General features: G+C 45.1%; 1 protein-coding gene across 4 annotated transcripts in view; it reads left to right on the forward strand.

Moving 5' to 3' along the window:
- Nucleotides 1–14,369, forward strand: part of ATAD2B (ATPase family AAA domain containing 2B) — a 3,113,054-nt gene that overhangs the window by 667,773 nt on the left and 2,430,912 nt on the right. For all 4 annotated transcript variants that reach the window (XM_069605879.1, XM_069605877.1, XM_069605876.1 and 1 more), the window contains exons 9-10: nt 10,049–10,150; nt 10,677–10,788. In XM_069605879.1, coding sequence (XP_069461980.1) covers nt 10,049–10,150; nt 10,677–10,788 — 214 coding nt within the window. The remainder of the gene's footprint in view (nt 1–10,048; nt 10,151–10,676; nt 10,789–14,369) is intronic.

Consider the following 14,369-nt stretch of genomic DNA (forward strand, 5'->3'; position numbering starts at 1 on the left):
ACATGAGGCGCCACCCAAGTAATAACCCCTCTAGCGTACGCCGAGTACGCCGCACCCACAACATTGCCCTTCCATTTTCTCCTGACCACCTCCAGCCTTTCCCTAGTAAGGTGAGTCTCCTGCAGCAGGGCTATGTCTACACGCATCCTCTTTAAGTACAGCATCACTTTATTACGTTTCAGGCAGCTGTTGAGGCCCCGTACAATCCAGGTCACAATTCTGCGATTACCCGATGCCATCTGGTCGGACTATCCCCATCCCATCCCTTCCCATAATGCTCCCCGTGCTAGTTCGTTTTCTGGCTCTCTCCCTTCTATTCACAAACAATACCCCCCCCCAACTTCACACCACTGCACACAACTCCCCCCCCTCCCTGCCAATCCCCAAAAATAGCCCAGCTCCATCCCTGGATCTCAGGCCTACCCACGTCTGGACCTGTCTCGTATCCGAGGACAAGGACCCCGCGGGGCGTCGCCTATCTAACAGTGACCTAACTAAGTGTACTACTATTGGGTTCAGAGGGTGCTTCCCAGGAGCTTCCAGTCATCTATTTAGGAGAAGTGCATTCAACGGGACCTGCCGGCAGATACCATGACTTCCTCCCCACAAGCACAATATCGTACTATATTCCAGTCCCAATGTCATAACTATGGCCTCACGGTTGCCTCAGCAACGTGCTACTTATCTCCAACCGCTTCTGTCTGGGCATCCGGTTCCTGAGGTCGACCCTGCATAGCCAGCCACTCCATCGCTTCGGTCGGCGTCTCAAAGAAGAGGGATCTATTCTTATAAACCACCTTTAACCTAGCGGGGTAGAGCAACATGTAGCGATGGCCTGCTTCTCTGAGCCTCCTTTTCACCGATCCAAAGTTCATTCGACTCCGCTGTACAAGCAGCGTATAGTCCGGATACGCCGTTATTTTCGCGGACCCCCTTTCTATCGTACCTCCTTTCCGGAAAAATTTGAGAATTTTTTCGCGGTCATGATAGTTCAAGATCTTCGCGATCAACGGCCGCGGGGGGGCTCCTGGGGCCGGTCTCCTGGTCAGGGCCCTATGCGCCCTTTCAACCGCGAACCCCTGGGTCAGCTCCCCGCCTGTAATCTCCTGCAAGAGCATGGTTTCAACGTATTCCGTGGGGTTCAGTCCTTCCATTCCTTCCGGAACACCCACTATGTGAATGTTGTTGCGCCTGGCGCGCCCCTCTGCCTGCTCTGCTCTGTCCACCAGATTGCCCACTCGTTGCACGAGGGCATGAAGCTCCTTAGCATGTGCATTGCACGCCTCTGTGGTCGGGGCCAACTCTTTCTCCAGTTCCCCAGTGCGCTCCGCGATCGTTCGCACGTCCTTTCGCAACAGGTTCACCTCTTCTCGGACCGCTCCAATCTTAAGGTCTAGGCCCTCCTGCAGCTCTTTCATGGCCAGGCCCAACTTCGTTTCCCAAGCCACCTTCAAGTCGGCAATTGCTGCCAGCACCTCCTGAATAGTACCCGGTGGGTCCGTCGCCGCCACAGGGGCCTCTTTGCTCTTGCCCTCTTCGGCGCCCGGGGGCGACCTGGCGTAGGCCTCCATCGTGGGCTGCTTGATCCGGGGTCGCACCACCTTAGAAGACATCCTGCTGCGTTGGTTGGGCACACGCGCCCAGCTGTGTCTCCGGCGCTGCGGAGCGCCTTGCGGGGCACTTATGTTCTTGCCACCAGCCAGAGAGACACCAGCCAGAGCCCTTCCTCAGCTCCACGGACCATTTATGGCCCTTTGTCCACGAGCGGCCATCTTGGGTGCTGCCCTTCCACTGCGCGACCGCCACCTTCTTCGAAGTCCAGTTCTGTGGATATGCAGTCTCGCTGGTGGGGAGGGCACTCACCATGTGCCCCCCACTTTCATGCACCCTTGGATGTACCGTGGACTCGAAAGTCCGCCGAAAACCATCACTTCTTCCCAGGATCAAAATCGGATCACCGGGAGCTCCTCCAAGGAGCGTCCTCTCAAGTAGCCATCAAGCCACGCCCCCCCGGATCTCAAACCCTGTTAGGTTCAGAAACCATCTTTCCCAATACCCCTGTCATACGGTTCACTATCCTAATGCTCCCAAGTATTCTTCTTCCTATTCCTTTGATTTTTCTTTCCGACAATCCCCACCAGCTCAGGTAACATACTACAGTTCCTATAATGAGTCATGTTTATTTCACGGCCCCAGCTATTCCCGTTTGCCCCACAAACCCTACCAATCGTGTCCCTCTAATTGTTGTTTCCCGAATAACCAGGACAAAATAGTACCGTTCCCACCATCCCCTATGTTCTGCTCTCCACCCCAGTCATTCTAGTCAATTTTGTCCTTCTCAGTCTACCAATCGACCCCCTGTTTATGATAGCACCATGTCCCCATCCTATCCCGTAGGACATTCCGACACTCCAACCCCTTCCTTTCCTGACAAACACTTTTTTACGAATTAGTAATAAAACTGTTTACCTGACATGTGCCACCACGAAGGTCGGGTAAAGTCAGGCAATTAACTTGAACCACACACACCTGACGGCCCTTCCTTTTCCCCACAGGGATAAAAGGTGGAGCACGAAAGACAGCACGACAAGACGGCTACCCAAGCGGCAGTTCAAATGAAGGAGAAAGGCAGTGGAACGTCGAGAGGGTGGCGAGGAGAGAAGTGACCTTGCCCTTTTCATGTCAGGCCCACGGAACCTTTGTTGAGGAAAGACGGTGAACAATAGCATCACTTTACTGTAGCAGAAGTGAACGGTACACGGGCTAAGCCTATGCTGACAAGGCGGAGCCGAGAAGACTCCCACCCCCGTGGTAGCGGCTTTGACTCCAGAGAAGCGGAAAGGTAAGCGGTTCGTCACAGCCGGGAAGTCGAGGGGAGAATCGATAAGCACCGTGCTGTATTGAGTAGGAATCGCAAAGTAGCAGGTTTTTGAATAAAGGCTAATTAACTTTAAAAGGAACTGTTAAGTGTGAGGGGAAGACCAGCTGCAGAGGGAAAGCGGCACCATGTGGGTGCTAACTCGAGAGAGACTGGTTGAGCCCCATATTGAGAAACTACAGAAACCAGAAGGCCATAGGAAGGCCGCCAAAGGAATGCAAAGTGCTCATATGTGAGGGTCGAGCAAAGCCCTGTATCATTCGAAAGACTTTGATTCGTGAATTGGCATGAAAGTAAGGGAAGTGAATCCTGAAACCTTTGAACTGTATAAAAGAGAGCATTAAAAGTAAAGAGGGGTCAGCCCAGAAGAGGGGGCTCTTGGGGTGTGAGCTACTATAACCCTGCTCGAGAGCCATAGTAAACCTGGTGAAGGAAGGCTAAAAATCGAGAGAGGTCGGAGCCCGGCGGTGGGGGATCCAAGGGTGAAAAGTAGTCACCCCAAAGTAGAATTTAAGAGACGCCAAGAGTGAACACAAAGGTGGGATGCCAGAGATGAAGCTATCACCCTATCTTGACTTTGGATTACAATTGAGAAGGGTCAGCCCAGAAGGGTGAAACCATTACTCATATTGAACTTTGCAACAAACTTTCATTTGTTAAAGGAAATGTTTTGTTGTTTAAACGCATCAGGCCCCGTAGGCAAGAGACTTTCAGAGGAACCGAGACTTAGCCGTCGACTGTCCTGAGAACTGCCATTTGGAACTGTTGCCTCGTGCTGTAGAAGCCCGAGACCATATTGTACTATAAGCTCCAACCTTACCCTGTGCTCAAAATGTGGGGAAGGGAGACTCCGGCTACCACCTCCTGACTTATCATTTGAGACCACTTTTTTCTTTCTTGAAACTTAACCCCACATCTTTTGTATTTAGTGTAAGGAATTGGTAATATGTTTTCCTAATATAGGCCTTTTTGTTTGACACAACACTGCCTTATTTTCATTTGATGGTCGACACCTGTCCCCATTTAAGATTTAGGCTCAGATTACGTGTGTTTCCAACCCACAAACCACTTCCATTGTTTAATAAATACCCTTGAACTGTGATCACGTGTCTGTTTTACGTGTCACCATGAGTTTCTCACCCTTGCTGCAAACAGATGTACTTAGTATGCATTGTCCAGCCCTATGCCTCTTGGACAGCATACATGTACCTGAACAAATCTACTGATTTAACCCAAAACCTGGATATGGAACATGAAATTAGATTTGTCCGAAACAGTAGCGGTAACACAAGTGAATGATTGCAGATGCAGTGTGTAGGTTTTCATTATACAATTATGCCGTAAAGAGTCTTTAAATGTGCACATTTAGCAGTGCTAGGGTGGCAGGTGGGTAGGATTCCGAAAGTTGGCCAGGCGGTGGTACGCAACCTGTTTGTTTGCAGTGAGTCTGTTTCATCGATAAGTGTATTGCTTCTGTGAGCCTTGCCACCTCCCATGGTTGTGTATATGTACTGCTGCATAATCGTATTCATGAGCATGTGAATCCATGCAAGACCCCATGCTGGAGAAGGAACAAGTTACTTTCCTGTAACTCTTGTTCTCCAGCATGGTTCTTGCATGGATTCACATGCGAACCCTCCCTCCCTCCTTCCCTTCCCTTCCCTTCTCTGGCTCGTCTTGGTTCATACTGCCACTTCACGTGCGCTACCAAATCTGAAGATGGCTACCAGGGGTGGAGCTTAGAAGGATGAGTGCCATTGGCGGGGGCAGTATGACCCAAAGGACACTGATGAGCTATTAAACTGCTTTCTTTTTACCAAGGATTTCCAGCTGATGACAGGGAATATTCATGAGGATGTGAATCCATGCAAGACCCATGCTGGAGAACAAGAGTTTACAGGTAAGTAACTTGTTCCTTACTAGGAGGAAGAAAGGAACGATGTACCTGGTGGTGATGTGGCCACGCTTGCAGAGTGGTGGGCAGGACGCCCGAACAACAACGCTTGCACTACCATGGCGAGAAGCACAAATAGCTTCTGTTCGCCAGTGTATGTGTACGGCATGAACCCGACGAGGAACCGAGCGTGGGAAACCGACAAGCCAGAAGAGAGAGAGCTTACCTGAGCAAGAGCCATGTCCTGCAAACTTCGCTCTCATAACCAGAGGTAATGGGTGCTAGAATGGATTTCTAAACTCTGGTCTAGTGTGACGGAGTTTAGGAGGCTGCCCGAGTTATAGTGTCAAATGGAAAACTTCTGGGAGCTTGCCAAACCAATCAAGGTTGCATGGAGAGAGGTTGAGACTTAGTCGCAGGAGAGGCGAGTGTGCTCCGGGGTCCACAATGAATGCACACAGTGAAGCAATCAAGGATTACACTTAGACAGTTATACAAAAATACTATATTTATTGTAGGCCCAAAAACACACTATGAAAATGACTAGAAACAGGTAATATCACACAATACTAATAATATGAAACCTATATACAGTGAGTTATTCAGTGCCAAATAATTGGTTCACCCCCACAATACCTGGAAGGGAAGTCATTTTATAGCACTTACGTCCACAGGAATGACAACCCTAACTTTTAAAGTCCAACCCTAAATTGATTTCTTTGTAAAAATATTTTTGCCCGAAAAATCTCATTGAATTTTATTTTTTTATTTAAGGGTTTACCTCCCCATACCCCTCTTCCCTTTTATTTGTTCTCTATCCTCCAACCACCCCTAGCCCTTACATGCCCTTACCCACTCCCCATGTTTTCCGATTAGTTTTTTTCGGCCTAAATTTTTCAGCAAAAAACCTGCGAAAAAAAGAATGGGAGATGAATGAATGTGGGTCTGTCACAGATGTCTCGGTAAAAGGAAACCTATCTCAGGATCCGTCTATGGTATGAAGCTGACATTGCACAGGAAGGCTACTTGATGGACAAGCTGAAGATCCCTGGAGTTCCAAGCCGAAACGCGGAATGGTGATGCTTCGACCGTGGTAGCCCAAACTGGAGTTGGTCAGCCCACAAGATGGCCCAGGGACCTGTCCGAATACTACAACTTGCAGGGCCACAAGAATACGTTGAGACTGGTTGTTCCCACTGGTCCAGAGGGTCGAAGCACCAACACGGGTCTTCTGAAATCAGTAGCCAGAAAGGGATCGATCAGGACTAGAGCCAGAGTTGGTCATCCGATCTCTTCAGGGATCATCCTGGGGTCTTCCACTGTCATCTTGGATGGATACTTGGCTCCTCTTCAGATCTGGAGAAATGGTTGCAGGACCCCTGTTCTTATCCTAAATTGAGGTGAGCACCGAAACTAAGCCCAACCAATAGAAGATCTGCCCCCGCCCACACCCGAGCAGTGGTCCTATCAGGGACCACTGTGGGGGAAACTCCTGCATACACTCCAGAAATAGAGAAACCAGTTTGTGGATTGGGACCAGCCAGTCCCAACCCATTTCCTGGCTTTCAACACACACGTCCTGCACTACGTGAAAAACACTGCTTTCCTGGGCAAATGCATGACCATAGAAGGAAATTCTTCACCTGAGAAGGCAGGAAGAAGGCTAAAGGACAAAATGGCCAAAGAACAAATGGAAAACCTTGTGGCACCGCTATGTTAGAATAATAGCGTCCGTTAGTAGCCAAATGGGGTAAATGCGAGAAGCCGAAGTAAAAATACAGTAACAATGATGAAAAAGTAACCGAACAGCTGCCTCTAACGTGTCTTTAGGTACATTTAAAAGTATAATTTTGAGTGTAGTCTAGGGTGATACTAAATTATCCCCATTGCACTGCATTGGATGATAGTGTGTGCAATAGTAAAACGTTACCCAAATAACCAAGTCAAAAGACTAAGGGAAACATATTTTCCCAGTACTGACAGACTGAAAGACTAGTCAGTTTCCCAATAACAAGTGAGCAAAAGGCCAGTGGAGTGAAGCTGAAGGTGTAAAAATAAAAGCAAAATGTTTTGGGGTCCATAGAATATGGAGCGAAAGTTGCTAAAGGAGAAAACATTCCTAGCAATGGGGGAACGGGAGAAGCGTGAGGCCTCCGGGGAACCAATATATGAGCAAAGAAACTTGTCCCAGTCCTAAGAATGTAAGAATAAATATAAGACTATGGGCCTCTTTCCGGCATGGTTACCGCCGCACCCGTAATACCATTTCGCCTCTGTGATTCCCAGAATCACCAGGGCATTACAACCCCGGTGACCCGGTAATTCCGGAGGCGGAATTCTGTAAATCTCCATTCCCATGGAGTCCCATAGGACTCTATGGGGATGGGGACCATGGAAACAGAGAAACAGTAAAAAATCAGAGAAAGCAAATAACAAACAACCCGGTCGGGGGAAGACTGGTATCATGTGAGAAGAGAAGCTCTTCCCAGTCTTGAGGACGAGATACCAATGAAGAAAGTGGTTAACAAGAAATGTGACAAACATAAGAGATTTAACTAACCCAGGTGGGGTGCCAACAGAGACTGTAAACAAGAACCATGGGAGGAAGGGAAAACACTCAGCATAGTTGTGGATTGGAGAAAGTCCAACCTAGAAACACGTAACAAGAGTGGAAATTAAACTGGCAAGTGAACAAAATAAGAGGAGACCGCCTAAGAGAGATGATGCTTGACAAGGAAAACCTAAAAAGGATCAAGAATAAACCCAATTGAAGAAAGCCTGAATTAATAGACTGGGAAGAGTCCACAAGTGAAGACAAGAGTGTGAGGAACTATTTGAAGGAAAGATATTCGACCAGTAAAAGCACGACACCAAAAGAGTTGTTTCGAAGAAATACAGTTGGTAACAGACTATGAAAGGGGATTACGTTAAGACATATCTATACCTATAAAGAGACTATCAGAAAAGAATACCAGGGGAAGAAAATACATTCGCTTTTGCTATTTAATTTAGTCCATATAGTGGTAAGGTCAGGTAGTTAGTTGCTTTAGTTGGAAGCAATGTTGGCTAAGGGGGGGGGGTTAGTAAAAAATTCACTGATATCCTTTTTGTTCCTTGCCAAGATGTTATTTGGATGCTTGGGTTTTGACGGGACACACTCTACAAATATCAGAGCTGCCTGATCTCAGCCGCTGATGTTGTATACAATCTAATCATTCAGTTTGACTAAACCTCTTCCCAATCTTCTTCTTTTTGAGCATGGTATTAGTGATGTATAATTTCGTTCCTGGTCAATGAGTAGACTGGAATTCCTATATTCAGAGTTCATCACTTGCTTGGTGTTTCCCGCTGTATTGTTGCAATTTTTCTTTCCAATGTTCTTTTTTTATAATGCACTTCTGAGTAGTTTCCATGATGCTAGAGGGCCCTTTCTCAAGAGGAATTCCTCATTGAGATTTGGCACGGATGAAGACATGAGTATTAATGAGTTAAGTGCCAATGTGCTTGGCTCCTGTTGCGGTGGCAAGACGTCCGTACAATCCCAAATTGTGGTGGGGAGACGTTTTTTTCTCTCTCATGTTACATACCTGAACTTCGTTTTTATCTCTTGACTCACTCCTTATTTCTGTATGTAGCATTACTTCCCTATGGATGGTCTCACAATGAGAGACTAAAGACGTCAAAAAGAAGTCTAATGCTTGAGGTTTTAGAGATGGAGGACAGGGAATTGTGCAAAGCTAAAGGATCCACTGAGCAAGATACACATTGAGGCTTGATGCCTTGTTGGCTAATAATGACTCTGCATTTATCTTCTGCCATACTACTGTAGTTTCAATCCTCTGAATCAGTGGGAGAATGGGAATGGTTATGGAAGGCGGGTGCTACTCCTTTATCTGAGACATTTATAGTAGAATTCAATATTGGTAATGTGGGGGAAAACAAGAGACTCTTCTTCAGTAGGTTTGTCTCTACCAGTATGAATGTCCAATGCTACCTCTCTTCTCATGTCCACAATGTAGCATTCCCAAGTCTTCCCTATTTATTGGTTTCACTCCTTCCTTATTTGGTCGCCCCTCCCAAGTGATTGGAGTTTCTGATGGAGGTGCCATACTTATGCCTGTCTCAGGGTTGAATGCTAATGCAAAGTTAATTGATTAACTAGTTTGGAGCCCAGACAGGCTGATGAAGGATTAATCTGATCATCTAATGAGCATTCCATGTTTTCAACTGCTTTGTTCCGGAAAAAATGTGTAATTTTACAGTATGGGGATGAAATGGTAAACTCTCCTTGTAGCCTCTTTACATTAACGTTCGCCTTCATAGGGGGTATCCTCAAGTCATAGGAGTTGGCAGCAGAGCTCTTGAAGATTGAAATTAAGATTTCTTCACTTACTGATGGCATACTGCTGCCCGTCGCCCTAGGAGTCCCCTAAGATGGCGTTCATTAGATGTATTAGAAGACCGGTTCTGATCGTGGTGATCGCCAACTTCCATCTTGCCGGATGATGGCTTGAAAGCAATGCGCTTTGTGCGCATAGCGCAGCTGGAGCCTCAGGCATTGTATTATATAGTGGACAGCGCACGGTTCAAAGGGCAGCGCCTCACCATCACCACCGCAACATCCCCTGGTTTTAGTAGTAATTTTCTCCTTCACGGTAAGTCACACTTCTCTGTACCTTTCATTCGCAGTATAATTGTAAATGTAAATTACAGCCTTTTGCTGTGCTTCGCCACCACCAGCTGTGGTTTGTAGCACGTACAGCATGCACTTCTCCAGCAAGCATCTCTAGGATCCCAGGTCTTGGTCATATACTGCAGACAGTCACAATCTGAAGCACCTCACTGCAGATGCACATTTTCACTGCCAGCAAGAACTTTCAAGGTCATAGGTTAAACTCTACATCAGATCCAATGAAAATGACAGGTAGCCATGGGGCATGAGGTCCATCAATACTGCTGCAATCTCTCTATTGTACTCTTGTTTACCCATTACTTTCTTTATTTGCATGCCCCTTTGTGCTTTTTTTGTCATTCTCCATTCTCAAGGTCATTACTGCTAATAAGTCAATGATTTTTCCACAAAGTAAAATGAATTCCATAGTCTTAAAGTTTTCATTGTGATGAACTTTTGGATGTTTGCGCGTTTTAAGGTAAATAAATGTTTTAAACTTGATTGCAATCAATGCACATTTCTTCTAAATAGTTTTTCATGTTAAATTAAGTTTAAAACTGTTTTTTAACATACTTAAATATATTCGATCTTTTTATTGGGACAGAAGAAAGAAACATGCCATTCACAGCAGTGACACCACCTCTTCTTCAGATGAAGAGCGTTTTGAAAGGAGGAAATCTAAGAGCATGACCAGAGCACGAAACAGGTACAGGTTATCTAGGCATATCTTCTGATAAAGTGGTTATGGACTTCTGCTTCCCTCAGTTTGTGTTCCTCATAAAATCATCTGTGACTTGGTCAAAATAGGAGCATTTTATGTTGGTTTATTGTGCTTACATAGTTATTTGAGACTCGTGCAGAGTCTCCGAAACAAATAGCCACTTAGCAACAATGACAAGAGTGTTGTTGTAATGTGCCACAGTGTGCTTAGAAAACAAGAAATAACATCACTTTGAAGTAAATTATGCATACTGCACCGAGAACCCAAAATAGGAGACCCTAAAACTCGTGTGATTAACTATTAAAGCAACATACTTTGAAGAACATTTTTCAGTGCACTGCGGTTGCTGGCAGAAGAGCGTACATTCAACATATACACTTCGAGACAACATTATTTAGGATAGTCACCAGGAATAATACAAATCTAAATATTTCTGTCATTTGGTATTTCTGGTAGTTTCCATAAGCTTATTTCACTAAATACACTATGCATTTGCATTTTTGGTTGACAGATGTCTGCCAATGAACTTAAGAGCAGAGGATTTAGCAAGTGGAATAATGCGGGAACGAGCCAAAGTCGGAACCAGTTTGGCTGATGTCGACCCAATGTTAATTGACAAATCAGTAAGTCATGTGAAATGTTTGCTCATTCTTTGAATGTTTTGGTACATATGCATATTTGTGATGCCAAGTTTGAAGCTGTTCATTGCCATTTATTTTTTTTACTCTATTGAAGGTTGAAGTCACAGACACAAATAACATTAAGCACAGAAACACTTTCTTCTGTATCACATTAAATTAATTGCATTGAATTTCATAGTAGATATCATCAAGTAAGTGCTCCGAACACAACATTGTTGGTGTATAAAGTCAAAGTGCAAACACTGCGTGCCTCAAAATGTGGCAGCGTAACATCGGGGCCAGTAATGGCATGTCTCTTTCCTCATCTTTTAAGACCTATTTTGGGGATTCTTAGATCACCTTTTAGGGCCCTTGAGAAGTTTTTACTTTTTCTCCATTTCTTTTTTGTTTCTGCGGCCAATTTTCTGTGGCCAGAAGGACTTTTGCTGAAGTCCCCCTGCAATTGCAACCCATTTTTTTTCTTTTTGAGTATGTGGTTCTGGGTAAGCACCCCATTTATGCCCTAGGTTGACTATATAACCCTACATTGGATTTATGCAGTCCTCTGGTGACAGCTGTTATTTCGTTTTGGCTTCAGCAAGGTTTTTTGTTCCATTGGTGCCCTGCTCTTAGGCATTTTGTTTTAGGGCTTCCTTTTTTCAGGGCAACCACAAGATAGACTTAAAATGGCTGTTCTGCACACAAGGGCTCTTTGTGAGCCACTTTAATAGGTTTTTTATACTGCGCTAGTTCACCACCATAGCAGTCTATAAGTGTACTGACCTTGTCTGAAATGTGGTGCTTTAAGTCCCACCTACGGAGAGCAGGACCTTAGTCTGCATTGGCTGTAAAAAGGTGTGATACAAGACAAGAGATGTGTGGAGCATGAGACACGGTGTACACATGGGTGATGGATGACGATTGCTGTATTAGAAATGTATATCTGGGTGCGTGCAGAGCTTTAGGTGTACTTGGGCTATCGTGAGTGGATTGTGGGCATGGTTAACTAGCATCATTCAAAGGGATGGCACGTGCCTTTAAAAAGGTTTGGATAAATAGGCTTCCCAGAACAAGAACAAATGTCATAAGTGTATATGTTGCTTTTGAAGAGAAAGGCTGGGTATCTCAATGATTTCAATAAAGGGGGGGGGGGTCACTATTACAAAAAAGCCTATATGACAAAGCCCTTAACCCCCAAAGTCCAGATTTAAACTACAGTAAAAAAACATTACATCCATAATTTCCTTCTGGAATCTTACCTTCTCCTTTGATATACCTGCTCAGTTCTTCTGTTCATCCAGAAATTGGCAGAAATCAGATTCTTCATCTTTGATATCAATCTGCCAGCCCAGCTGCTCTTCAGAAACGTTCTGTTGCCAGGGCACTCTGTGCGGATCAGTATCTTCTCTGCCCAACGTCTATGCATGCCCTGCGCCGGACATGGCATTGGGGCCAGTATGTATAGAGGCGGCATGCGCCCCAGACCTCAGTTATTTTTATCAGTGCACTCTGCTCACTTTGGAAACATGCTCTAAAATCTGTTTCGTTTATTAAATATTTCTCTTGCAGTCTTCGAATTTGTCCTATTGCCAAATCTGACGGGGTCTTCTGGGTTCAAGCAATGCATGGATTGCAGGTGTCAAATGTCTGTTTCGGACCCCACTGCATTTGCCTTTACTACCTTGGTGAAGGCCACGAAGCACAGGACTGTGTGTCATGCCAATCGATGCACCCAAAGGTGCTTTGACAATATGAAGCAAAACTATTTAGCTTCCACAAGGAGAAATGTGAGAAGCGGACCAGTTCAAGCTCGCCTGGTGCACCTCAGCGTCCATAAAGGACAAAAAAGAAAAAAACACTGCAAGAGGTCTATTTCAGCTTGCAGATATTATATTCACAAGATAATTCTGTCTTCTTCAAAGAAGAGGAGCCGCCACTTCAAGGACATCCGGGGAAGAGGCTCTGCTGGTACCTTTTCCAACCCAGTCCTCTACCCTAGAGCAATGGGAGGCATTCCGATTGAAGATCGGCAGACGTCCGCAGCGCCAATGGCTCTGGGCAACTCAACGGATCACACAGACCTTGGACATGACGGCAGGGACTCCACAAGTAGCACATGGTTCTGTCTTCGGACTTCAGTCCCCGGACCTCGGGGGTCCCTCTTTCGCAGTATTCCTCTCACTCCCCAGGACAGCATACATTTTCCATTTGGAGGACAATTATGACAAGGAAGGGGATCTTTTTTCTCTCGGGCTAGAGCCCCTCCATCCTAGGGAAATGAGGGACTTCACAGAGGAATTTTATGTGGAACAAGGAGATTACGGCAAACCTCAAAACCACATATTTGACACCGACAGGGAAAGCAAGAGACTGGACATATGAGGTAGGAAGATTTTTGCCTCTTCGAGTCTTGATCTCTGGTGTGTCAATGCCTCTTGTGTTCTGGCTTAATTACCCTTTGGGTAGTGCTATATGAGCAAAAGGGAGACCATTTTTTTGTTAGGGGCTTGTGGGATGTGGTCTGTAATACATAAGCAGCACAGGAGTGTCCCAAAACAAGCTACCTATTGATGTCACAAGTGTAGGCAGGAAACTTAGATAAACATGAGGCACCTATAGGTCAAATTCTTGTATAGAAACAAATATCACAAGATATGTACAAAGGCAGATTTTTGCAAAAATATATTTTTCGTTTTATTATTTTGATGTATGCTAAAAAGCAAGGACCACCAAAGAGTCCAGTTATTTAAAAAGACAATATATCACAACATACGACAATCAATTGAACACTGTATACAAAAACATTCAAATATTTGGAATTGTCAAAGTTCATTTAGGTGGTGTTAGTAAAACAAAGTGACTCCCAATAGCAGGCATTTGTTTATAATTTCGCACAAAGCCCCCATGGGGAAAGTGTCGACAGAAGTGACTGTTTCCAGCCTTATATACGTCAAACCGCAAGATGATATGCGTAAGCTTGTTGTCGCATGGACGTCTAGTCATCAAACTAAGGCTTTCGTCAGGACACCCAAAAGACAACTGGTGTTTCATGTCATGTATTTCACAAGGAATGCTTTATATTAGCCAGTGTATCTAAACAGAAAAACACAAATATATCATTTTTAAAAAACCAACGCACATTTTCTTCTAACCTAAGGTACGGTGGGGAAAAGAGTATTGCTTACGTATTCCAGAAAGTTGCTCCAGAGCATTGGAGTGCACGTAGAGGTTTCCAGGGCAACCCCTCTTACCTCTGACTCAAGCCGCTACTTGTGTCCCTTCATTGAGTCCTTAATAGGGTCTCCATCATTAGTTGTTAGCTTACTACTTCTATAACACTAGACTTTAAGAAATCGACAGGAACTTTTTGTATCATACTGCTTATCAAGACTTCCTTTAGCTCTTTAGCTAGGGTTGCGTTTTTGGACTTAAAAATTTGCTGTGCGAAGAAACCCTCTCTAGAACCTTGAAACAGACTGTTACGTGCAGAGTTAGTCTGTCACTGATTTTGCTTAAAGGAGCTGCAGCGACATTCTCCTGCTGTGTTGGGACTTATGGGGTGCTTTTTGTGGCGATAATACTTT

Source organism: Ambystoma mexicanum, chromosome 4p (assembly GCF_040938575.1).
Source record: "Ambystoma mexicanum isolate Mex_15411 chromosome 4p, UKY_AmexF1_1, whole genome shotgun sequence".
Classification (NCBI taxonomy): domain Eukaryota; kingdom Metazoa; phylum Chordata; class Amphibia; order Caudata; family Ambystomatidae; genus Ambystoma; species Ambystoma mexicanum.